At 42.4% G+C, this 26,491-nt stretch overlaps 1 protein-coding gene across 4 annotated transcripts; it reads left to right on the plus strand.

The window, feature by feature from the left end:
* The first annotated feature begins 1,820 nt into the window (after positions 1-1,820).
* Positions 1,821-22,826, plus strand: LOC121645272 (phospholipid phosphatase-related protein type 5-like). 4 transcript variants are annotated; one of them, XR_006011400.1, is made up of 7 exons: positions 1,821-2,643; positions 6,424-6,556; positions 9,142-9,392; positions 9,475-9,651; positions 19,668-20,044; positions 20,246-20,692; positions 20,794-20,973. XR_006011400.1 is itself a non-coding variant. In XM_041993691.1 (6 exons), exons 1-6 carry the CDS (start codon positions 2,374-2,376, stop codon positions 21,545-21,547), a joined length of 1,005 nt encoding a protein of 334 aa, XP_041849625.1. In that variant the 5' UTR covers positions 1,821-2,373; the 3' UTR covers positions 21,548-22,826. The 4 variants fall into 4 exon arrangements, 2 of the variants coding, with proteins under 2 accessions (XP_041849625.1, XP_041849624.1); XM_041993691.1 differs by lacking the exons at positions 20,246-20,692; positions 20,794-20,973 and adding an exon at positions 21,518-22,826 and having other exon boundaries at positions 19,668-19,811; XR_006011401.1 differs by lacking the exon at positions 1,821-2,643 and having other exon boundaries at positions 6,261-6,556.
* Positions 22,827-26,491: the final 3,665 nt, after the last annotated feature.

Below are 26,491 nucleotides of genomic sequence, written 5' to 3' on the forward strand. Positions count from 1 at the left end.
TTATTTAAATTATGCCTTGGTCTCTGGGGTGCCTGACTGGGGCATCGGGGTGGGTGCTGACCTGCATTGGGTGGTGCTATTAGGTAGGGGCTCTACCTGGAAGGTTGGGTGTCTCTTTGGCCCGTGCGAACCTGCACTCTGGGGGGCTGGTGGCTGCCGTCCCTGGCCCCCTGGGGTCTGTACTTCTTGTCCACGGGGTGCTTTGGCTGGGGCCTTCCTCTGGTTGGGCCTTCATGTGGCTGGGGCCTTCCTCTGGTTGGGGCTTCATGAGGCTGGGGCCTTCCTCTGGTTGGGGCTTCATGTGGCTGGGGCCTTCCTCTGGTTGGGGCTTCATGTGGCTGGGGCCTTCCTCTGGTTGGGGCTTCATGAGGCTGGGGCCTTCCTCTGGTTGGGGCTTCATGTGGCTGGGGCCTCCCTCTGGTTGGGGCTTCATGTGGCTGGGGCCTTCATGTGGCTGGGGCCTTCCTCTGGTTGGGGCTTCATGAGGCTGGGGCCTTCCTCTGGTTGGGGCTTCATGTGGCTGGGGCCTCCCTCTGGTTGGGGCTTCATGTGGCTGGGGCCTTCCTCTGGTTGGGGCTTCATGAGGCTGGGGCCTTCCTCTGGTTGGGGCTTCATGTGGCTGGGGCCTTCCTCTGGTTGGGGCCTCATGAGGCTGGGGCCTTCCTCTGGGGCTTCATGTGGCTGGGGCCTTCCTCTGGTTGGGGCTTCATGAGGCTGGGGCCTTCCTCTGGGGCTTCATGTGGCTGGGGCCTTCCTCTGGTTGGGCCTTCATGTGGCTGGGGCCTTCCTCTGGTTGGGGCTTCATGTGGCTGGGGCCTTCCTCTGGTTGGGCCTTCATGTGGCTGGGGCCTTCCTCTGGTTGGGGCTTCATGAGGCTGGGGCCTTCCTCTGGTTGGGGCCTCATGAGGCTGGGGCCTTCCTCTGGTTGGGGCTTTATGAGGCTGGGGCCTTCCTCTGGTTGGGGCTTCATGAGGCTGTGGCCTTCCTCTGGGGCTTCATGTGGCTGGGGCCTTCCTCTGGTTAGGGCTTCATGTGGCTGGGGCCTTTCTCTGGTTGGGGCTTCATGTGGCTGGGGCCTTCCTCTGGTTGGGGCTTCATGTGGCTGGGGCCTTCCTCTGGTTAGGGCTTCATGTGGCTGGGGCCTTTCTCTGGTTGGGCCTTCATGTGGCTGGGGCCTTCCTCTGGTTGGGGCTTCATGAGGCTGGGGCCTTCCTCTGGTTGGGGCTTCATGTGGCTGGGGCCTTCCTCTGGTTGGGGCTTCATGTGGCTGGGGCCTTCCTCTGCCGTTTTGTGGGGGGATGTGTGGTTGTCTGTGGTGGGCTGGCTAGGAATCACTCTGTGGGGTTGTGGCTGGTCTTCGGGGTTTTGGGGCCCCCTGGTCTACCTCTGATCTTTGCAGGGACCTGATTGCATTTGAATGATCACTGATCAGTATTTATTCCTTATATTTGGCCCCACATTTACTAACCTGCTGAGTCACTGTTCCGTCTTGTGGGTTTAATCTCCAACTGCTGCAGTCATGTTAGTTTTTCTTTGTGTTGATGTTTCTGTTGTTGTGATTTTTTTTCCAGCTTGTCTTTCTGTCTGGTCTATCTTTGTCACCTTTTTCTTTTTCATGTCCAGGTCTAAATAGAGGTCTCTTAGCAGTGATAGTGATGTTTTTATGATGAAATGTGATAAACAATGCTGTTATCATGGATCATTGTGGATTTACCAGATAGTTTCTGAATAAAACTACATTTAGTTGGATTGGAAACCTTCTGGACGGGATAGAAATGCCTGGAAAACTTCCTAAAGTGTAACTACCGTCACAGTTTACCCCACAGAGCTACACACTACAGCTCCTGATGATAAAAGAGCTAGACCTTGGGAAAAATTGGTGGTCTTTTAAGGGTTAATAGCCTTACATAACACTAGTAGCTGTAGCGGCGCAGGGACAAAATCTCTTCTAGAAATGTGCAGCCATGTGTCAATATTTTTAATGGATGGATAATTAGGAAACTACTTCAAACTGGTGTGGTGATGCTGGTGATCCATGCAGGTGTGGAAAGATGTCTCTCTCCTCCTCCCTCAGTGACCTGCCAATCACCTGAGGCAGCACCTGCGGTGTCCAATCAGATCTCAGAGGTGGCCAGTCCTTTGGAGATGGCTCAGTGAGGTGGAATGAATGCGACTGCTTTCAGATGTTTGAATGAAATCACAGAAGTGGAAAGATGTGGTTTTCTCTGACAGCATCACAAAAGAGACGACACAGACTCACTTCTTTCATCTCTGAAGGGCAGATCAGCATCATGGTTTGATATTTGGACTTAAGCTTAGTTAAGAGGGTGAATTTTTTGTGGATTAAAAACGGCTGCAGTGGGTTAGGAATGAATGGTCTTATTCAGCCGGATTCCTAAAAACAGTTTTGTAGGCGTCGTCAGATCAGATTTCTCCACCATGCTTTACTTCCAGGTGATGATTCTGACAGTGACTCTGATGCTGGTCTACTACTGCGAGTTCACGGACGTTTTCAGTCCGACGCAGCAGGGCTTCGTCTGCAGAGACCCGGCTCTGAGCAAGCCCGATCCTGGACCTGAACAAGACAGCCGGGTGCAGCCTGTAATACTCTGCTCTGTGGTGTGTGGTCTGCCTGTTGTGTTGGTAAGTCAGCAGAGCTTCTGGTTTCCCTCTGTGGTGATGAAGATATGTATGTTTAACATTTCAATGATTCTGAAACTGTTGCTTGATTCTCCCCATCAGCCATAGATTTTTTTATGTATCTATAAATAAATAAACTCCACCAGACGAGTCTGATGGTGGTGATGATCTGCAAACAATTGTAGTAAATTAAAATGGGCATTAACTTCATTGTCTTTAACAAAATGTTAAAATCTGCCTTTCTGAAAGGAAACAGCCTCAAAATATAATCTGATGCAGAGATTTCCAACTTTGGTCCTTGAGGGCCACTTACCTGCAGGTTTTAGATGTTTCCCTGTGTCAACACACCTTCCTGGTATCTGGAACCATCCTCTGTTTCAGACCAGTTTCTGGACTGGTTCCTGGTATCTGGAACCGTCCTCTGCTTCAGACCAGTTTCTGGACCGGTTCCTGATATCTGGAACTAGAGCCTGACCGATTGATCGACTGGCTGATTTCATCGGCCGATTATAAAATAATCATAGTTTTGCAGATTTAACAATGATATATTCTTAATTCATAAAACAGTAAATGTTGTCCATTGTCGGAGTTTTGCAGAATGATGTTCTTGTGCCGTTAGATGGAGCTTTGACTCCATGCAATCCTCAGTCTTCACCGCTGTCAAGTGGAGGCACTTCATTAATGTTGTAAAATCAAGGATGACTCAGCATGTGTACAGTTTGTTTAAATGGTATGTATTTGGTAAATGGTCTGTATTTATATAGCACTTTTACCCAAAGCGCTTTCACCCATTCACACACACATTCACACACTGATGGCGGAAGCTGCCATGGGCATTGCCAAGGCGCTCAACCACGACCCATCAGGAACAATTTGGGGTTCAGTGTCTGAGACATGAGCTCTCCAGGTCGGGATCAAACCACCAATCCCTGGGCTACAGGACGATCACTCTATCCACTGAGCCATACCGTCCCAGTTTCACTGTTTGCCATGTTTCATGATAGCGACCCATGCTTCATTGTGTCTGTCATGCTTTATATTTATGTTGCATTGCTAACGTTGTGCTAACCTAGCTTAAGTTAAGTCTAGTTAGTTTAAGTCCCTGTCTGTTTATGCTAGCAATAACATTGCTGTGGTTATGCCAGCCTAGCATAGCATTAGCTAATAGCTTAAAAGCCAGTAAGTAACTAACACATCGGCTGTGTGTTGAGATGCATTTAAGTAGGAGCAATGTGAAGCAGAGAGGAGGGAAAGTTAAAATTATGAACATTACTCTGTCTGAGGTGACAGAGAGTAATAGAAAACAAACTGTCCAGTTAACAGAGTTCTGGAGGACGGCCAGAAGGCTGCACAGACACGAGACTGGGCTCTGGGCTACCTCAGGAGGTGGAAGAGGAGCATCCTGGCCCAAGACCCCCTCAGAGATGTAAACCTCAGGAGGTGGAGGATGAGCGTCCCCACCCTGAACCCCCTCAGAGACAGGAACCAGGGGTGGTGACAGCAGTAAGAACCTCTGCAGACCTGGATGACGATGTGGGACGCTGAAGCGCTGGACAGAACCTGGGTGCCGGTGACACTAGAGACATGGGCTGTGGAGCTGGAGGGCATCAGAGGGCTGTCGAAATGTTTTACCAGTAACTTTACTCATTATATTACATATATATAGAACGCCCCCATGGCCTAAATCTAAAAATAAATTCATCAGTACAACTGGTAGCTATATTAATGTATTTTCAATAGAAAGAAAATTCACAATGAAAATAAAAATTAAATAAGTTATGTTATTCATACATTTTAAATTAATCGGCCGATTAACCGGTTATCTGATTTTTTTTTTTCTGCCAGATATCACAATCGGCATCAGTCTCAAAGAAATCCATATCTGCCAGACTCTGTTTGAAACCATCTTCTGCTTCCGACTAGTTTCTGGACTTCAGTTAATGATATATGGACCCATTTGCTGCTTCAGACCGGCTTCTGGACCAGTTCCTAGTGTCTGGAACCGTCTGCTGCTTCAGACCAGCTTCTAGACCGGTTCCTAGTGTCTGGAACCATCTGCCGCTTCAGACCAGCTTCTGGAACGGTTCCTAGTGTCTGGAACCATCTGCCGCTTCAGACCGGCTTCTGGACCGGTTCCTAGTGTCTGGAACCATCTGCCGCTTCAGACCAGCTTCTGGAACGGTTCCTAGTGTCTGGAACCATCTGCCGCTTCAGACCAGCTTCTGGAACGGTTCCTAGTGTCTGGAACCATCTGGCTTCTATGTGGCCAAGCAGAGGAAAATGAGGAAAATCTTGGAAATCTAGAAGTCTGGTCTTCCTGGTCTATGGATGGTGGAAGCAGATGTGATTAAGACCCTTCATGATAAATCCTGCATTGTTTCTGCTCCTGGAAGTACGAAGTCTGGTGTTTTTATAGCGTTGTTGCTATGGTGACCAGCTGTTTCTCTCTATCTATATTCTTTGCAGGAGTCTAATCTCTGTCGTCTTCCTCAGAAAGATTGAAGCTAAAAACAGGCTTAACTCATGTCTTGTTGTTTAGCAACCACAATCTTGAGAAGTAAACCAGAAAGCAGTAGCAGTTCTTATCATCCCATGAGCTTTAATTTATCCCCAACATCTGGTCACTAACAGAGTAGTAGTACAGTGATTTAATCAGCTGATCGCTACAAACTCTGACATGGTCTGACTCAGCTCCTTCTGATCCCAAACAAAGGTTTACAAGCTACTTTTCTTTGTTTTTTTTTTGTCTTTTTTTTGTAGAATCCTTTACTTTTTATTGACTTAACAAGGAACCGTGAAGTAGCCTCCATCAGCTGCACTATTTAAACAACCAAAACAAAAGCTCCACCACTGACCACCGCTACATGTTAAAGAGACATTGTGTAAGAATTACTTCCATCTAACGCTGGAATGATGTAAGGTATTCCAGCATCTAGCGCATTGCAGCCTCACATATTGTAATGGTAGCCGCCGTATCTCAAAAAGCCCCAACAACACAGCACCAGATTTTTGTCCCAGTAAAACCAGCTTATAAAGCCTTCCAACCAGCTTTTAGTCCAGCTTTATCGTGACTGAATGCCGACGTTGATCGTGACTGAAAGCGACTGAAACCATGTAAACATACCGTACATACTGTACCAACCAGGCTGGTAGTTTTTAACAGAAACTACTGTTATACTGCCCATGGTAACCATGGTAACGAGCAACACAAAAAAACGAATGAAAAAGTTAGCTTCAGGCTAATTTAGACAGCATCGACGACTTACTTGTTGTTACTTTAAAAATCTTTCTCCTTGAGCTCCTTCTACCTTTAAGTCCCTTTTTCTCTTTAGTGGCGATGGTGAAAACGGCTCCTGCGCTGCTGCTGCATCTTTGTCAATGACAAAACCGATTTTCCAGCTGGCCTCTTTTATCTTCTCCTCCTGCGTCTTACTGTGCGCTGGCTTGCAGAAAAAACTCATAGTTGGTGATATTTTGCCCTTTGTGGCAGCTGTAGTTTTAAGATGGCAGGCTGTCATGGCATTGCCCTACTGGCTTACCCGTGATATGTATAAACAAATCTAAATGTCTTCACTTACGAGAATGTGTCAGATCATTAGCGGAGGTCGTAATACACCAATGATAACACATACATGCAGACATGGATTTTGGACAGTAAACAACAGAAAATATTACACACTGTCCCTTTAAACACAAGTAATGATGTCATGAATGTTTGCTGGGCCGTCATCCTCTACTGCATGGCTTGTTTTCATCTATTATTTGTTTTCATTTTGTTTGCAGATTTCAAGTGTAGAGCTTGTTATCTTCCTCCTTCATTCCAGCTCAAACAACCTCTATGACCATGAGAAGATTGTTCTGATGGGGGATTGTTGCTATTTGAACCCCATGGTGCGCAGAACCTCCTCTTTTCTTGGTAATTATACTGTCTGGATTTCTTTTCCATTTTACTTTGATAGAATTTACCACACTGCATGCACATAGTCTATAAGGACACATTTAGGGTTTGTCTCTGATATCAGTTTACAACTAGAAGAACTCAGTGCGATCTCCTCCAAGCCATTGTAATTTATTTTTTTTATGTTTTGCCCGTGATTTTACGTATTAGTTTTAGAGTTACAAGCTCTAAAGACAAAACAGTCCCCATCTCCCCCATTGGTCACGTGACCACCAACAGTTTGCCGGTGAAACCAAACCCTGCATCAAACCAGCTTCTGTGTTAAAGTCTACAACTTGTTCTCATAGTTTTAAGTTTTCTCCATTGGTATTTGATAGAAAATCATCCATAATGTAATCAAGTTCTCTTGATCCTCTCAGTGTCAAGGCTAGGAAAAGATATGAGGTGAAGCTAGTGTCCGTAGGACTTAACGGATGAATGTTGATCCACCGTCACATTATGAAGGAGCTGCTAACAAGAAACATGAAGAACTTCACAAAAACCACCAACAGATGTTCATTATTGTTACTGTAAGCACATGGCTTATGGTATTTTTAGGGCTTTTACATCTTTTTGGCAGTTGGAAGAACGATCTCTTGTTGGCTGAGGAACAACTATGTTTATGGCAGCCAACCACAACACAACTTTAAGTTAGCAACCTTTTGTTTTAACCGGTGAAAAATCCAGATGTGACAAAGTTCACGGATGTTCCTGGATGTTGCTGGCTGCCCTGTGCCTGTAAAGAATCCTTTAAAAAAGTTCTTTGATCCAGGTGGTGATCCGGATCACCTCCAAAATCTAATCATTTGTTCCTTTTTTCCATTTCTGAGATTTCCTGAAAATTTCTTCAAAATCTATTCAGAACTTTTTGGGTTATGACGCTAACATGCCGAAAATATAACCTTGGCGGAACAAAGTAATCTAAAGTTACTTTTACAGATGCAGTTTAATTCAGTCCAGTTCATCAAGTCCAGTTCAGTCCAGTTCATCATAGTCCAATTTATAATCCAATCAAAACAAATTTGTCATATGATTTACATTATTCCATTTTATAAAAACTGTGTTCATAAAAACAAGTTCATAAAATAATGACCCATCTATGAAAGGACCAGAACCAGGAAGGAAAACCTCTATTAGAACCAGGACCAGAGAGGACGGCCATCTTCCTGGACCAGTAGGGGGTGAAGAGGACAGAAAAGAGGGGTGAACCAGCAGCAGAACTAATCCAGGGATTCCTGCTGAGAAGGAAGAGAAATATGAATGAATGACAACAACAACAACATCAGATATTTCTACATATAAAGACAGCAGAGAGGAGCCCAGTGCATCATGGGACGTCCCCAGCAGCCTCGGCCCATAGCAGCAGGACTAAAGGATGGATCAGGGTCACCAAGCCAGACCTGCTATAAGATTTAACCGGAAGGAAAGTTTGAAGATGATCTGAAGGTCTGATACCTGAAGCCAAACTGGGAGCTGGTTTCACAGAGAAGGGTCTGATAAACATGGTATTTTGTGCATTTCCATTACAGCATGTTTATTTAAACTACAAATTTTAATGCAACAAAATAAAAAGTGCTAAAGAAGAGTTAATACTCTGTAAAGGCACGTTAACAAATAAACATTTTCATCATGCTGAGGTCATGTATTCACTTTTCTGCATCGTAGCAGACTTTCCATTTTAAGACAATTAATTTTCCCTACAGTATTTTACCAAAAGTGTTGGGACACCCAACCCCTGGTGCTCATCAGAATTTGTGCTGCTGAGTTCTGAAGTAGTTGTAGGTTGGAAATATTCTTTTTGGGAATATCAAAGAGCAGGACATTACAATAATCTATTCTACTGTGAATAAAATCATGGATCAGCACCTCAGTGCTGGCAAGAGAGAAGAATGTTTTTAAGATGATAAAATCCTGTCTGACATTTCTAATGTGTGTAATAAAGTACAGCTCAGAGTAAAAATGAACACCCGGATTTCTCACACACTGAGAAGGTTTAAAATTAAATAATTTAGGTAAAATGATCTATCTCTTTATCTTCAGGACCATTGATTAAAACTTCAGTCTTGTCCTGGTTGAGCTGTAAGAAGTTCTCTGCCATCCGTGACCTCATATCTAAAATACAGCTTAAAAGGACGTTAACTGGCTCCAGGTCATCAGGAGACACGGCGATGTAAAGCTGTGTATCATCAGCATAGCTGTGGAAATCAGTGCTGCGTCTCCTGATGACATCCCCAAAAGGTAACATGTATAGATTAAAAAGAAGTGGGCCTAGAATTGATCCTTGAACATTGGATTTATGGGTCCTTGAGGAGCATGTATCCATACTTATGAAAATTGTCGATCTGTGAGATAGTTATAGCTGCTAAGGATACTCTGACTCTATGTTTAACCCTACAGAATAACAATGGGATGTCCCAGATGTCTCAATACTTTTGGTAAAATAGTGCATGTTAATGGGTTTTCTTTTTAATACATTTTTCACTGGCAGTCAAATCTGAGTAAATGTAAATAATCTAATGTGTTGCTTTGTGTGTGTGTGTGTGTGTGTGCGTGTGTGTGTCTAGGTGTCTATGTCTTTGGTCTGTTCACAACAGACATTTTTATCAATGCTGGTCAGCTGGTCACAGGAAGTCTAGCTCCGTACTTCCTGTCTGTTTGTCAGCCCAATTACACTGCCCTCGGTTGCCAGGACACCGTGCACTTTGTCAGCCAATCAGATGCCTGTACCGGCAATCCTGATAACATTATGAGAGCCAGAATGACGTTTCCTTGCAAAGAGGCTGCAGTCAGTCTGTATGTGGCTGTTTACTTGGCGGTGAGTGGACTTACTCAGGCACAATCCAGTTATTTCTCAGAAAGTTGCATCCTAATTCTAAAGAGTCAAACTTGTCTTTCAGATGTACGTCATGTCGTGTGCTGGCTCTTGTGGAGGTCTTCTGCCAAGCCCACTCCTCAGTCTGTCATTGGTCAGTCTGGCTACCTTGACAGGAATCAACAGAGTTGCTGAATACCGTAACTACTGGAGCGATGTTATAGCAGGACAAATCATTGGGGCTGCAGTAGCCGTCTTTCTGGTCAGTTATCAAAAGTAGCATTCACTGGTCCATATTTTCATATAGCGCTTTACTGTACCTGGAATGGTACCCAAAGCGCTTTAGATCACACATCACATTCACCCATTCACACACACATTCACGCACTGATGGCGGAAGCTGCCATGCAAGGCGCTCAACCACGAGCAATTAAGGGTTTGGTGTCTTGCCCAAGGACACCTTGACATGAACTCGACCTGACCGAGGATCGAACCGGCAACCCTCGGGTTACAAGACGACTGCTCTACCTTGCCAAGACACGCCGCGCCCTATTCGGCTCAGGTCTAATGGACAAAAGCTGTTGATATTACTGGAGACATGAGTAGTTTGTTAAACATTCCCTGATGACTCTGCCTGTAGAATCAGTTCATCCTGAATCCATCCCTGCAGCAGAATCAGCAGAAACTGGGATGTAAATACTAACAGAACAATCTAAAAATTGTTTTCCTTTGCACTGATTCCAGTCTGTAGTCTTTTCCAGAGTTTTTGCCATACTAATACTTTACACCAGGGGAATCTGGTCCTCGAGGGCCGGTGTCCTGCAGGTATTAGATGTTCAAACTAAATGGATATGCAACAGATTGTTGTCAAGGGGCTCGTTGGACTTGGTCTATATGCAGCACAACCCATCTGGAAGCAAGGGATGGTGGTCCTAGAGTATTTTATGCTGATTAGAAATTCTGTCTGCACCAGGACTGCACCGGAAAATGTGACCATACCATATGACCATAAAACATGGCGGGAGCCACTGACTGGGCGGCAGTGGCTCAGGCGGTAGAGCAGGTCGTCCAATGATCGGAAGGTCGGCGGTTCGATTCCCGCTCCTGCAGTCATCTGTCGTTGTGTCCTTGGGCAAGACACTTAACCCTCCTTGCCTCCAGTGTTGGCATCGCTGGTGTATGAATGTGTGGATGAATGTTCGGTGATGGTCGGAGAGGCCGTAGGCGCAGACTGGCAGCCACGTTTCCGTCAGCTTGCCCCAGGGCAGCTGTGGCTACACACGTAGCTTACCATCACCAGGTATGAGTGAGGAGTGGATGAATAATGGAATCACAATGTAAAGCGCTTTGGGTGCCTTGAAAAGCGCTATATAAATCTAATCCATTATTATTATTATTATTAGAGAGCTGCTAGAGCTAAGAACTGCAGCTTGTGGACCCGCCTCCGTTGATGACAGAACTTGGTCCTGATTGGTTCAACCTCTGCTGATGCAAACCTTGATTTTCTTACCGGACTAACATGTAATGCTCCCTGTAATAATTCCATTTCAGTGTTATTAATTGGCTACAAAATTATTTCTAACAGCCTTGGTATTTCATATGGATCTGCAACAGATTGCAATTAGACTAATCTTTACAAAACCAGGACAGGCTGATGTTTGGCTGCTTCAACAAAGCAACAACACACAACACAACATGTTTCACAGCCGACAAGTTATTACACTGAGATAAATATGAAGCATAACTGTTGTTATACCAACGTAACACATAACACGTTTGACTTGGCTACGCTGCTTTTATAATCCGCCCCTGACAACTCACGAACTTCTCATCTGACCATGAAGTCAGATGGTAGCCAATGGTAGCTATCCAAATGAGCCTAAGTTCAGCAGAAATCAATTAATGACCTATTCATTGAATCAGGTGTGTTGCTGCAGGGACACATCCAATACCTGCAGGATACTGGCCCTCGAGGACCGGAGATGCTGATCCCTGCTTTACTCTGTCCCAGCCATCTCTGCTGTTAATAGTTATCAGGTACTCACAGAAATACTAGAAATATTTAACCATAGAGAAGAGTGTTGTTGTGATACTGGAAGACTTTAGCTTCTTCTTGACAAGGTCTACTTTTCCTACCTTCTTTCTGAAATGACATTCTTTAAAATAGATGAAGTTTATCTTCACAACTACAAGGGCTGTATGTATAAAGAAAGCTGAGACATGTGTCCAGATCAAGTTATGTCCCACACAGCAGACACATTCGGGCCAAATCTGGTCTAGTTTTGGCACTTCTGGCTCAGTTATGGCACTGGCGAGTGTGGTGTGGACCATACATGCACCAGATGTGCCTGGAAGTGCATGTTGTTTTGAGGAGCTCTGTTAATGTGTGAAACCATGCAGCATACAGTACCTGATGATGCTACCAAGAACAGCTTTATAGAAAATGAGCATGATCTCCGGTCAAACCCCAAACAGCCTGAGTCTATAAAAGAAATGACGCCTTTTCTCCAACAGGGTATAGTATAGTAGTCACTTTGTCAGTGACTATTTATGAACTTTATTTTTGGACATTAAAAGCATTACATGTGTGAGGACCACATTGTAGTTACATGGAGTTATACTAGTACCATCATTTTATATATTGCTGTACCACAAATCTTGCTCTGCCTAAGGACATTTTTGCTTGTAACCAAGGCAGATAAAGAAATTAAAATAGAGAAACTCCTGAATTCAACAGGACGTTAATGCTGAAAAAGGTGTTCTGTGTGATAATATTGTGCTGAAATTTAGCGGTGTCCATTAAGGAACACCTAAAAATGTTCAGACTCAGGATGTTTTTTTTGCCATCACCCCTGGGAAAGTAGCCAATCAGAGACCAAGCTGACTGGTGAACAAGAGAGGATATAAAGTCCGTGTTCACGCCGTCTCCAGTCTGATATTTTTTTCAATTCTGGATTTTTCTGTTAACAATAATCCCAAGACCACCATCATTCTACCTTGTCTGGTATGTCCTCTTCCATGCTGGGTGTTGTGTTTTCCAGTTGTTGCTATGGTTCTTCTTCTATGGTTTTGTTAGATCACATTTGGTCACGTGAGATTACTGACTCGGAGGACTAGATTGTGGATCAGTTACAGGACAGAATCGTTATGTGTGTGTTGCTCTGTGATGAGATTATTTGAACACACCACACACAGTATGATCAAAACTGTTTAATGTCTGATTTTTTATCTTCACGTGTGAGGTCTCGACCAGATAAAAAAATCTCAAAACATTAAAAAATCCTTCCTTGTGTACCAGGAGAAAAACGTAATGAAAAAATAAAACATAATGAAAAGAAACGTGTTCTTATGGAGCACATTTGGTCTTACTTTACAGTGTGGACTTAAATTTGACATCTAAAACTCTGTCACACAGCCAGATGACCTGGCCCAACCCAGACAGCAGACATGTTGGGGTCAGATTTAGGCTACTTTGGCCACTTTGGCTCAGTTACGGCAGTGGAAACTGATGTTACATGTTGTGTGGACCAGATGTGAATTTACAGCGTAGCTTGGATTATGGCAAGACTCTTTTGAGCCCCATCTGGTCTAGATGTCAGTTCTTGGGCTGGACGGAGATCAGGGATAGTATTTTGTGGGCCAGAGGTGGTCCTAATACGGGAAGGGGTTTTTCCTTATGCAATATTCTTGTGTGTTCTTATTGCACTGCGAATGTATTCATATTGTCATATAGTACACATTCATACATGTAGTGTAGGCCTGGAGGTCAAAATAAATAAAAATGACACCTAGTGTTTCAAATGCAAAGTAGATGCCATTCATCTGTAAAGTATGTCTCACCTGAACAAACTGGAGCCATTTCAGGCAACATTTTTTGTTTTACTGACAATTACAGGCCCATGATCAGCTACTGATAAGTTAAAACGATTATTCTGAGACCAAATTCCACCTTAAAAGAATAAGAGGGGGTGTAAGGTACGACTTGGCCAGTAATGTGCACAGTGTAACTCTTGATTGATATCAGACCACTTTAATGTAGATTCTGCATTTTATTAACAAAAAATGTACTCTAATAAATAAAATAAGTCATGAACATCAGTGGAAGTTAAACTTTGTAAATCAACACACACATCATGTCCTTACTGGACTTTACATACTTTAAACAATCATGAGACAAACATGAAACCTGAACAGTGAAGCAGCAACAAGCCTGGATATCGTTTCTGATTACAGCGCGTCCTCATCTGCAGGGTTAATAAATCCGTTAAAGCAAAATCACACTTTCTTTGTTTAATTAGACATATTGTCACTTGACTTGTAGTTTAGTGTATTAAATTGCATTTGTTTGTTTTGTATTTTTTATAACCTAATTTGAAATTATTTTGAACAAAAACGATGGAAATGATGCAATTTAAAATTAAAATGTTACCTAAAGTTCACTGTTGCTCTGTAACTGTTTTTTTTTTTATAAATGGCCCTTTACTAAATTAAATTATTGCTAAATGAATAATTTAAATTAATTAGCCTGACTGAGTTTCACATGTCCTTATAACATTATTAGCTTTACTTTCTAAAATTCACATTTAAACTGTAGGTCATCTTATGCCAAGCACAATGCCACAAGCTGTTTCCCTGTAGTGTGTATGCATCAGATCCACTGCACCTCCACTCCCCGGAAAAAAGTTCAGGCTCAGGATTTTTTTTTACTTTAAGTCCTGTAATCGACTAATATACCCATACAGTCACACACATTAATTTAATGAGTGCCCAGAAATAAATTAGACTAAAATCTTTGTAAATCAAGATGAACTTTTCATTTAATTTAAGCAAATTTCCGGTGCTTACCTGTCGAGAAGAAACTTTTCCAGCTCAGACTTCTCCACCTTTCAAAAGATTCTCCAATACTGATCCTCGTTTTATTCCGTTTTTGGTCATTTGCTTTTTTAGCAGGATGCTGAGGCTTTTTAGGTTTTTCTGAAACTATTTCTGGTCCACTTCTTTTACTAGCTTCCATACCTGCACTCTGCTGCCCTTTTGCCCACATAAAATACCAAACTCTGCCTTGTTTGGCAACCGTGGGGAGCCGCATATGATTGGTTAAAGAACCAGGAAGTAGGAAAGAGTTACACAGTGCACCGAAGTTATTCCGTCACGTAACTCTTAGTTTGAAAGGAGAAAAACTTGACTAAGACATTGTTAATGTAGAGTGAAAGATTGTTTATGGGCAGCGTGGCTCAGCAAGATAGAGCGGTAGTCTTGTAGCCTCGGCCAAGTCGAGTTCGTGTTGAGGTGTACCTGAGCAAGACACCGAACCCTGAATTGCTCCTGTTGGGTCGTGGTTGAGCGCCTTGGCAATGCCCATGGCAGCTTCCGCCATCAGTGTGTGAATGTGTGTGTGAATGGGTGAATGTGATATCATTCCAGGTACAGTAATGCACTATAAATACAGCCATTTACCATTTATCCCTCACAACAAATGAGAACATTTTAAATTATTTTTACAGAAAAAATCCTAATTATTTAGCCTTTAAGGACGTGGTCATGGGGGTCTGGAGGACCTGGATTTAGGTTGCTGGGCTGTTGTTAAACTAAATTAATGTAACGCCCATTAAACATTAAAAAGCCAAAATAAAACTATAGATCTCACACAAAAGTAAAGGTATAAATTTAATATTTGTTGTAGAATTTTACAATAATTTTACTTTTTTGATATTTTTCTGTTTTTTTTTCCACCGTAATATTCCTTCCTGCAGCTGGAAGGAATATTACAGTTTTTTTTTCTTTTTAAATTTTCTGTTTTTATTTACAGCAAATGCAATTAAGTCAAGCAAGAAAAGCCTCTGGAGTCTAAATAATCTAAACATGTCAGAGCTTTACCTCCAAATTAATAAAAATCATCAAATCAAATTTGTCACATTCTAAAGTAACTTAAATCTCTTATAAATAATCCCAGAAATATTTTTTATCACATGCAGCTTAACCTCACCAGATATACTCTGTCTTCAACAGAAAAACTGATCTAATGGACTAAATGCCTGCAGGTTACACGCATACATAACATGGCTTGTTTGTTGGATGGACCTAAATCTTTCTTTTGTAAATCTAGTCATGCATGACAGTGTTCTGGCTCACAGAGACAGCTTTTTGTGGTGAGCTCAGTGGGTGTGTGTCTGACTACAGGCTGAGTTTGTGGAAGGAATATTTCTGAAAGATGAAACCAACCATGTCTGACTGCAGAGGCGTCTCCAGCTTTTGAGGACACCCTGGGCTTAGCAGGACCAGACCTAATTTAAAAATTAGGGGAGCTTTATATATACCTCCTGTTCTCCTTTATATCACTCCTTATCACTTGTTCTCCTCTTCTCAGTTTCGTCACTCCTTTTCACTTCCTCTCCTCATCTCCTTTTTATCACTTGCACTCCTCCTCATCGCCTGCTCTCCACTTCTTGTCATTTGGTCTCCTCTTGTCCTCCTTATCACATGCTTCCTCTCCTTCTCATCTGTTTGTTAGTCTGTCAATTATTTGCAGGAGGGTGGAATCATTAAGGTGTATTTTCTTGGTTTAAGCTTTGCAAATCTACCTATGATGCTGTTATGGTCTGTGACATGTACAGCTTCCCTTTCAATGGTCATGACAGCCAGGCTGTTGAGCCTGTGCTGGCTCATGGTCCTTCTCAGCCATGTGCTTAGGCGACACAAAGTGCTGAAAGACCTCTCGCAACTGCAACTGCTTACAGGAATAGTTAATGCCACTTGAAACACTAATCTGAAACTTGGGGACATGTCAGGGTCAAGGAGCTTATACACACTTGCCACATCTGAAATAGCCTCTTCTATTTTCTTTCTCATCAGGAACAATTTAGCAACTACAATCTCCTCTTTGCTGAGTGTAATCTTGTATTGTTTTGCACTTGGTTCTAATGATTGTTCGCACAGGAAGTCATGTGATGCTGGATGGCAAGCTTGGATGCCTTTCATCAGGTCTGCACCAACACTGCTAAATCTCTTCTCTAGCTCATTCACCATTCTATCAAGGCATGGGTAAAATATGTGGTGTCTCAGTTCATCCCCAGAACTTGCTTGAGCTCTTGTGCCTGTGGTGGACTCCACCACATAGTCATCCAAACGCCTTTGCTTACGTCTTAGAGAGCCTTTTACTGAAATTGAGGTCAGTGACAGATCGCTGGCCTCAAAAGTTTCTCTGGCCTGTTTGTGTAACTGGTCTACAGTTTCATTAGTCTGCATTGATTGCAGAGTTTCAAGGACAGCATCTTTGTAAGAGGTAGCCTGGGCTAGGTCTATGTCCTGTTTCTGAAGGTACTTGTGGAGCCCCTCTGTAGTGGACAACGTACTCTTAAACATTACTAGGATGTAAACACATGAGAATCTGGCAAGTTTTAAGAGCAGTCCAACTGCTGTGGCATTTTGAATTTCTCCAGGCACCTTAGCACTGCAGTCAAGTTGTCAATGACAGCAGTTACTGAGTGGAGTTGGCATGCCCATCGAGTCTTAGATAGCTGAACAAGCTCAGTATCCACTAAACCTAAGGCTTTCTGCATGTCAGTGAAAGCCTTGTGATTCACTGGAGACACACTGAAAGAACAATACAAACTCTCCAGTGTGTCAAAAAAACCCTGGCTTCTGGCACAGCCTTGCAACTGTGGTCTAATCACCAAGTCTAAGCACCAAAATGAGTTCATGGGCATAGCAGTGAACATAAACTGCTTCTGGATGCCTTTGACGGAAAAGAGCCTGAACTCCTCCAACTGGACCGCACATCACTGCTGCCCCATCATATGCCTGGACAACACATTGCAGTTCTTGCAGTCCACTGGCTTCAAGCACTTTTTCAATGGCTTCTGCAACTGATCATCAAAGGACTCAAGGTTGGAAAGTTGAAGGAATCAAGCCTTAGGTGCATTATCAGACCCCGCATAGCGCACACAAACAGCAAGCTGCTCAACATGACCATCATGGGCTTCATCAGCCATCACTGCATATACTTTGGATTGCTTCATCTCATTAACGATCCCAGCAGTGACTTCATCAGCGAAACACTTTATCATTTCGTTCTGTGAGCCAGGAGACAAATAAGTGGAACGAGAAGGAGCACTGTAGTTCTGTAGAAAGGGGTCGAATTGCTCCAGCAAGGTCATAAGCTCTAGGAAATTTCCCCGGTTGTCTGAGGACTCAGATTCATTGTGACCACAGAAAGATATGCCCTATTTTCCTAAAAAGCTTGTGGCAGCCACAATACAACAGAGGTACTGTCTGCGTTCTGTGATCTGGTCAATGCCTGCCACATTCATCCTCTCTATGACACTGCCTTCTGTCAAACTTGCTTTATGAGCTTTCCAGGGAAGCATTGAGGCTTTGTGTCTTGTACAAGTTTCATGCTCTCGGAAGCTGTCCAATGCTCTTTTCCAGTTGGAAAAACCAACTAAGCTGATGAGACTATCTTTCTTAACTCCCAGTGCTTGTTTTCCAAAGATCCTGCAGGCGTAGCAGAATGCAGAATTTTGACTTACAGAATACTCCAACCATTCAAAAGAGTCAAACCAGTTTTGTTGGAATGACCTTCTCTGCAATCCGAAGCTTGTGAGCGGGTATTCTTTGAGTTTTCATCTTTCTGGGCCTGTGTCTACAGTTCCTGTATCTGACACTCTGCTATCCTCGGCTATCTTCTCCTCACTCATCTCTGGATAATCTGTGATGAAAAAAAAAACACACTTAATTGCACACCAGCCTAAAAACAACTACTTCCTCATATAATTTGTTTCAAATTGTAATACAATACAACAGGGATGTGGGACATTAGGCACATTTTACCACAAGTCATCCTAAAAGACATACACCCAGAGCATCTTATGAGCAATAGACCTGAACACTATGGGAAAGAAATCCCACAAAACTAGTTATTATTTCAATTATTATGGCTTCAATTGTGCACATTGTCATTAAAATGTTTCTAATTTCTAATTTGCTTTTAATTTAATTTTTATATGTATGAGCTTTGTCATGAAATATCCTCCACTGATTCATTATGTATAACACAGAGTTATAATAAATAATTGTTGCCAGTTTCCATACCTAATGTTGCTACTACTGTTGATGATGATGATGATGCTGCTGCTTGTGCTGGCTCACCAGTCTCCATTTCATCTGTCCTACCCTCTATAAAATCGTGACATCAAATTAAGTCTGTAGATTACCCTTGTGAAAGAATAACACAAAAATAAATATCTTATCTTAGTGGGCTGCAGCAAATACAAAATGTATCCAGGAGTATTACAAAGTGCTTCAATAGCAGCAGTACTGTGTTTTTTTTTTTCCAAAAACCTGATTGCAAATTTAAAAGAAGCTCATTTGAATATAAAAATTCCTTAAGTTGATCACACACAAGAGATTGAATAATTTTTGACAAAGCGCACAAATTTGATATTGACCTGTAGTTGATTAAAACTGCCGGATCACCTCCATGTAAGAGGAACAACAAAAGCTGACTTCCAAACCGATGGAATTTCTTTACTTTCAATCAAAAGATGAAAAAGTATCGTAAGAGGCTGTACAACAAAATTAGCAGCCATTTTTTTTAAAAACAAAAGGCTCCATCAAGTCTGTCCAGGAGGTTTTCTGTGATTTGAGGGCCTTATGTACTCGCTGCACAGTAAAAGGTACAAAATGAAAACATGTGAGGGTTTCTACAGGGAGTCGATGAGACAGCTCCTATAGAGTCAAACAAAGAACCAGATGCCACAAAATGCTTGTAACGTTATCTTTCTTTGACTATTTATTTATTTTGACTGCTTGTGTCAACCAAAAAATACACATATTTGGGACAATACTGTGTATCTTACCCTTTACTTTTCTTCTAAAAAAGCTATGGAGTTGTAAGTGCTTTATGTTAGATTTTCTGTCCATTTTGCTAGCTCTGGTTTGCCACCCTCGACTGCTGCTCTCTCCTCTGCACATGTGCACACAGAGCTGTCTGGTTATCGGCTGTAATCTGACACCCAGTAACGTAATTTGGCGTTAGTGACAGGGCTAATCAGACCCTCCAACCCACAGTCCAGCCCTGCTCAGCCCAGCGTTGCTCTGGATGTGAGAGTGTGTGTGTGTGCGTATGTGTGTGTGTGTAACAGTGTGTAGCATCTATATACAGTAATTTACATTGGTCTTTGCTGCCAGGGCTAGACTCTAAAGACCCGGGGCTAAAGCCCTGGAAAAATCGGCTGACGACACCACTGTCTGACTGTCTTTGCTTCTTTGTTTCGTCAGGTTGTGTTTGTGGTCCACCAGTTCAAAATGAGACCTGGGATTTTTCCTGTTAGCCCCTCAGATGCCGGCACAGTGAACACCGACGAGGCTCCAGCCCAAATGAATCCCACCATGGAGAACAATAATAAATGTGTCAAGTCAGAGGTGAAGAATCCAGGTTACACTTTCAGGGCCTGTTTATATGACACTGTTTACACACAAAACGCAAATATTTTTCCTTTGTGTTACAGAACAAAAAGCATTTACACAACATGAAAACTATGTCTGTGCAGGAGAAAATGCAAAGAGGCACAGAAACGGTGTCGTGCACACGCCAGGCCTCTAGCCTCTAACGACACACCCATATACAGCATCCTTGTGAAGCCGTAAAACACAATGTCAGAAGCGTTACGTCTCAACCGCTAGTTATCTGGAATGTGTAACCTCTGCGTCTTCGCTGACGGCATAGATACTCCACCAGAAACAGATTAGGCCTCAAAAGACAGAATAAATTAAAAAGATGCAGCAACACAAACATGACATGGAGGTCCGCCGTTGTTGTTGTGCTTTTCGCGGGTTCAGGAGGGCCTGAGTGTAAGATGACGTGAAATACGTCATCACTGCACCACTTCCAGTTTCACTCTGGAGGCTGGTGTCAAATCTTTGCAATTTTTTCCAACCAAAACTGTTACTGTGGAAACCAAAACGCAACAAACCTTTGTGTTCTACTGTCTCAGCGTTGTGGTGAAAACGGGGCCTCAAATCATTTTTTTCACTTCCTCTGATAACATAATCATTTTTAATTTATTAATCTCAGTGGGGAAATTCAGCTCTGCATTGACCCAGATGTAGTACAGATCAACGGGCTGCCTCCCATGAGCCACAGTGGTTCACATCTGTTGGCACACCAAAGACTCAAGCCTGGGTTCTCTAGACCCAAGCCCACCTCTGTAACCAGTAACCTACCAATGGGTAACATTTGTCATGTTGGTTTATGCTAATACAACGAGTAACGTTTGCTATGCTAGTTAGTGCTAACACAATGGGTAATGTTTGTAGTTAATGCTAACGCAACAACATTTGCTATGCTAGTTAATGCTATTGCAATGGGCAATGATTGTCATGCTAGTTAACGCTAGCGCTACAGGTAACATTTGCTATGCTAGTTAATGCTAACACAATGGGTAATGTTTGTAGTTAATGCTAACGCAACAGGTAACGTTTGTTATGCTGGTTAATGCAATGCCACTGGTAAAATGTATCATGTTAGTTAATGCTAATGGACAAAAAGACAAGGGGCTGTGGTGTTGCTGAGACTTAATGTCTGAACTGGGAGAAATTGGGAAATTTAATGTTATTTGCCCTGCTTTCCAAACTAGTTATATTTAAACTATACCTGATAAATATTTGACAAAATATAAAAATTAGCAGCCTTTGCAAAAGTTTGACAATTTACCAACGCTTGATAACTTATTATAACCAGATTAGTGTTTTATATTCCAGTGCGGACTTCTGGTTATTAAAATCAGTTTCTATCAGATGAATCTTAGTTTTCATTGATGCTCTGATGTCTGACTAATATGATAAAAAGAATCAGTTTGATATATTTATGCTACTGTCCATGCTGGCAGATACGAGGTAATTAGGACTCACCTCCTCAGTAATGGCGGCGCCACAACACACCAAACGGCAGCTGGATTTGTCTATAGTTACAGTATTTACAAAAAAAAAACCAATTCCCTTCTGGAAAAGGAATGCTGCTTATTCCAAAATGTTTCAGTTACAAATAACACTTAGCATCTCGTCAGCACCTGTACAACTTCTACCAGAACTTTTTTTGTCTTTAATGTTGTTTTCTCTTCCTGTTTTAGAGCTCAGTATCGTTCACAGAAGTCACATGACTATGACCCACTCAACGCCCACCTACCTGGAGCAAGACCAAGGAGGATATTGAGGTCTCTGTGGGAATACTATGGGGTCAGATAACAGTCAAATAAGATGTGTGTACAAATATACAACTGCATGTTGTGTATAAATAAAACTTGCAAATTATATAATTTTATCATATTAAAAGTTTAGTGTGAGATTAAATAAGTTTTAACTTTAAAAAATTATAACTCTGAGGGTAAATTTCTGGTTTCTTTGTTCTGAATCTCAGCCAGCAGCTGACTTTACTGTTGGGTATACGTCACAGATATGACCCATGAAGAAGATAAATCTGTTCCGCTGACTGATCACGTGACTAAACTCTGTTTAACCTCAGTATTTATCTGTGCTGAAAGATTGAGCTTTTCTAACAGAAAGAATGAAGGACGTGATAAACTTTAATAAATCTTCTGATCTGATAACAGTAGTGATGTTTGATGGTGATGATGAAAAGAAGATGGAGAAAGTAATCCTGCCTGATGATGAGTTCTTGGGTTTTCAACTTGTTTTATTAACAGAACTTTAGAAGATTAGGTATGAGCAGAGTGTTCATGTTTTACTCTTGTGAACCAACCTGGGGCTCTGACAACACATGATCTCTAACAAAGCTCTTCTATACATACAGATGAACACTCCTACATTCATCCTGACAAATACGAAGCAATCAGGAGTTAAACAGATCATCCATCTGTTGTTTAGTTTGTTTAAGTGCTCTGATCTTCCCACAACGTTGGTTTAAGTTTTCCCTCCAAACAATTTGGGAGGCCATTCAACAAAGCAATACTGAAATGACTGCACATATTGACGCTAAAATGTCATCATTCCAGACCAGTTTAAACAGTATACAGGGCTCACTCTCCACATGAAACGATCATATTAAGGGGATGGAGCAATGTGTAAGCTGTATTGAAGATAACGTTGAAGATCTTTTGAAAAGGGTCGCTGTATTAGAAACGGACAGCTCTTACCTGAGGGATAAAGACGATGAGGCTGAAAACAGGAGCAGGGCTAACAATCTTCGTTTTCTTAATCTCCCAGAACGCTGTGAAGGTACTGACATTGACATACATCATCTATTTGGAAATAAGAGTTTTGCCACACCAATAATGATTTAAAGGGCTCGTTGTCCCCCCCGATCTAACTCCACAAACAATGCCAGATCTCCTCGCCCACTCCTGGTTAAGCTGCTGTTCTTTAATGACAAAGTCAAGATCCTGCGACTTGCTTGAGAGAAGAAAGACCTCATCTTCCAGAGTTCGTCCATTTCTCTCTCTTGTCAGCACAGAGGTGCTGATGCATGCTTTTATTTCTAGTAGATTAGATTATTGTAACACCCTGCTCTCTGGTCTTCCTAAAAAGTCCATTTTAAACCTACAGCTACTTCAGAACTCAGCGGCACGCGTTCTGTGGACAACCAGAGGGCGGGATCACATTACACCAGTTTTAAAATCGCTGCATTGGCTCCCTGTACGTTTCAGGACTTATTTTAAGGTTCTTTTAGTAGTTTATAAATGTTTTAATGGTCTTGGACCTTTTTAGTTATCTGACTTGCTTTTAAATTATGAACCCTCGCGAACCCTGAGGTCCTCTGGTACTGTTCTCTTAGTTGTTCCAAGGGTGAGGACCAAGACTTATGGCGAGGCCTAGTTTCATTACTACGGTCCTCGTCTGTGCAAAAGCCTGCCAGAGAACCTCAGGGCTGCTCTTTGCCTGCTCTGTCTGGGGGTTGTTGCTGCAGTGATCGCCCTTGCCTGGGTGGCTGGGGCCTGCACTGCAACCTTATGGCTGTGGTGTGGGCCTCGATCTGCCCTGATCGGGGTGGTTGCCATGATGACGGCCACTGTAGGACATGGGTGGACTGGCTCCTGGTGTGGATGGATCCCCATGATACTGTTTCCTCACAGCAGCATCAAGCCAGATGTTTATCACTTTTAGTGTTTTATACTACATTTAGTTTAGAGACAGAAATCAGGGAATCATGTTTGTGCAGAATGGGCGGCTCCTTTTGTGTGTGTGTATTGCTTTTTTTATGCAAAGCACTTTGTGTTGCCCCAGCATGAAAAGTGCTTTATAAATAAAGTTTGATTTCATTTGACTATGATTTTTCCTGATTTCAGCGTTGACCTGACTATTAAATGTTGAAAGTTTGATGAGATCAAGAAAAAACTTGCAGCAGGGATGAGCTACTCTCTGTTATTTCCTTTTAAGTTGACGGGGGATCAAAAATATTCTGTACCACGGTGGAAGCGGAGAACTCCTTTTGGGGCGTCATCTCAACTTCATAAAAGTAACGTGAGTAACCCTGCTGCAAACTTACAGCTCTTGCCTCCCCTATGGTCAACGGCGAATCCACATTATTCCATTAGTGAGGAAGGAGGCAGGTCGGCGGTCTTTCTCCTATAAGGCCCCCAATGACTGGAACATTTACCTGCATCTTTGAGGTCAATAACATCCTGTGGTCATTTTAGAATCCTACTCAATACTCACCTCAAAACAGTTTTGTCAGTGTTTGTAATGCTGTTTTCTCGCTGCTCCTTATGTGTTAATGTGTTAATCTAAAATTTTGTAAATTTTAAATGACCTGAACTTTGTATTAATGATGTTATGTCTATAGGTTTTGTAGAAGTGGGTTGTGAAAGCAAGCAAGAGCTAATTGTTATATTGTGTATTATCTTTGTTCTCTATATAGTGTTATACAGTAGGTTTTTGTTATATTTTACTATTGTTTTGTCTGTTGTTATGTCTATATCTTTACGTTTTTTTGGTCCCTCTTGCAAACGAGATGTTACATCTCAAGGGGTTTTCCATAATAAACAAATTGAAATCGAAATAAATTGAAATTCCCTTAATGTGATTTTCAAAGTTTAGAACTGAGTCCATCAGTACACCCTGATTTCTGACCTGGTTGGTGGTTTTTAAGGTGTATAGAATGAAGCTCTATGAATGACTGAATGAATGAATTTATTGTTACTGCACAACAATTACATCAGCAATCATTGGCAGTGAAATTGTTAGATTCCAGGCTCTTCTAACAACACTAATAAGAATATAAACCACAATAAAAATAGTTAAACACAAAAAGCAAGAATACTACAAATAAATTATACAGTAAAATATATAATAAGCAATAAGAAGATGCTATTATTTAAAGGTCGCATTGCTGCTGACCGCATTTAGAAGTCTTATGACCTGCGGTATGAAGCTGTCCCTGAGCTGGTGGGACGGGCTTGAATGCTGCAACTCGATTGGACGGACCACTGTTTAATGGTCCGCGTCACTGGTCCATGACGCTTCAATTTCTGTCTATAGGAAGGCAGCAGCAGAACTGAGATGTGATCAGATTTCCCAAAAGGAGAGTGAGGGAGGGCCTTATACATGTTTGTGTAAGGGGTGTAAACATGAACGAGTGTGTTCTTGCCAGCGAAGAACAGCTGATGTGTTGGTGGTATCTCGGCAGGACTTTCCTCAGGTTGGTGCTGTTAAAATCCCCGGCTACAATACACGCAGCCTCCGGCCATGAAGTCTCTGCCCTGTCGATAACTTCAAACAGTTCTTCCATGGCCTCGTTGGTTTCAGTGTGAGGTGGAACATACACTGCTGTCATGACAACCGATGTGAACTCATGCGGAAGATAATAAGGCTGGCATCTGATCATGAGGTGCTCCAGGTCCGGAGTACAGCCCGTAGAAATAATTCCCACATCTGAGCACCATTTGTTCACCATGAAACAGACACCACCTCCCTTGTTCTTTCCTGATTGTATAGTCCGGTCCAGCCGATAAACGGAGAGTCCCTCGGGAACAATGGCGAAATCTGGGATTGAGGGGTCGAGCCAAATTTCCGTTAAAGCAAAAACGTTACAGATGTTAATCTCCCATTGAAACGCCATTCTGCTCCGAAGTTCATCGAGCTTGTTGTCCAATGACTGAACATTTACCAGAAGAATACCTGGTAGAGGAGGCTGATTCCCCCGTTTCCTCAGCCGGACCAGGACTCCAGCACGTGACGATCTTCTCCTCCGGCGCTCAGGTACAACAACAGGTAGGCGCCGCCATGGAGATTCCCTGTTGTAAGCTGGTGGCGGCGGTGGTGGAAATAAAGTTTTTCCACCACCGACATGATGCAAAGTAATTATTTTTATCATATTGTATGATAGGGCTTACTACAGCAGGTTGCATAACTAAAAAAAAAAAAAACAAATAATAAGAGACTAAATAAGAAAAAAAAAATAATGTTAGGAGAGAGAGCTTGAGATGCAGCAGTCATCCTTGGCGCCATCTTCAACGACCCCTTTGTGGTGACCTTTAATCGTTTCTCTTTGGCTCCAGAGACAACCACTTCGGTTTTGTTTTTGTTAAACTGAATCTCCTCACTGCATTTACCAAGAGCCTGTATGGGGCCTCAGTCTCCTGGTGACATTGTAATATACATCTGTGTTTCATCTGCATAGCCATGTTAGAGAGAATATATGGGCCACCTTTCGTCAAACTAATTTGACAGGTGAGATTGTCTAATCAGAGGCTGCCAAGTCATCACTGGAAGCCTGTCCCTAAGCAGAAGTCCCGCCCCCTCCTAGAGACTGGAAGTCTGGCCACCTCTTTGAGAACAGAAGTTGCGTCATTGTCCGGAAGTTGGTCATTTCATAGGATCCGGAAATGTTGTCATTGCCAGGATCCCCACCTCTTCCATGGTTTTAGAGCCAATGAGGTGAGGGTGGGCATAATGGTGGGTTGGTCCAGGACGGCATGTCGAGTCATGTCTGAAAAACATTGAAAAATAAGAAACAAAGAATAAAAACACAGCAATTTTCTGAAAAACGCAGGTAAAAAGAGTGAAAGTATAATAAATATACTTATATATTTCGTGCTCCTTTTTTTTGTTTTTTTTAACCAAGCTTATGTTGATGCTGGTGCTTTTAC

The sequence above is a fragment of the Melanotaenia boesemani genome, chromosome 8 (genome assembly GCF_017639745.1).
Source record: "Melanotaenia boesemani isolate fMelBoe1 chromosome 8, fMelBoe1.pri, whole genome shotgun sequence".
Lineage (NCBI taxonomy): Eukaryota > Metazoa > Chordata > Actinopteri > Atheriniformes > Melanotaeniidae > Melanotaenia > Melanotaenia boesemani.

What these genes read in the sequence shown, in the direction of transcription:
- LOC121645272 (XM_041993690.1), top strand. Translation starts at nt 2,374, where the DNA reads ATGGTCTTATTCAGCCGGATTCCTAAAAACAGTTTTGTAGGCGTCGTC. An exon ending in CAGAACCTCCTCTTTTCTTG is followed by an intron (nt 6,557 to 9,141) that starts GTAATTATACTG and finishes GTGTGTGTCTAG; the next exon opens with GTGTCTATGTCTTTGGTCTG. An exon ending in ATGTGGCTGTTTACTTGGCG is followed by an intron (nt 9,393 to 9,474) that starts GTGAGTGGACTT and finishes CTTGTCTTTCAG; the next exon opens with ATGTACGTCATGTCGTGTGC.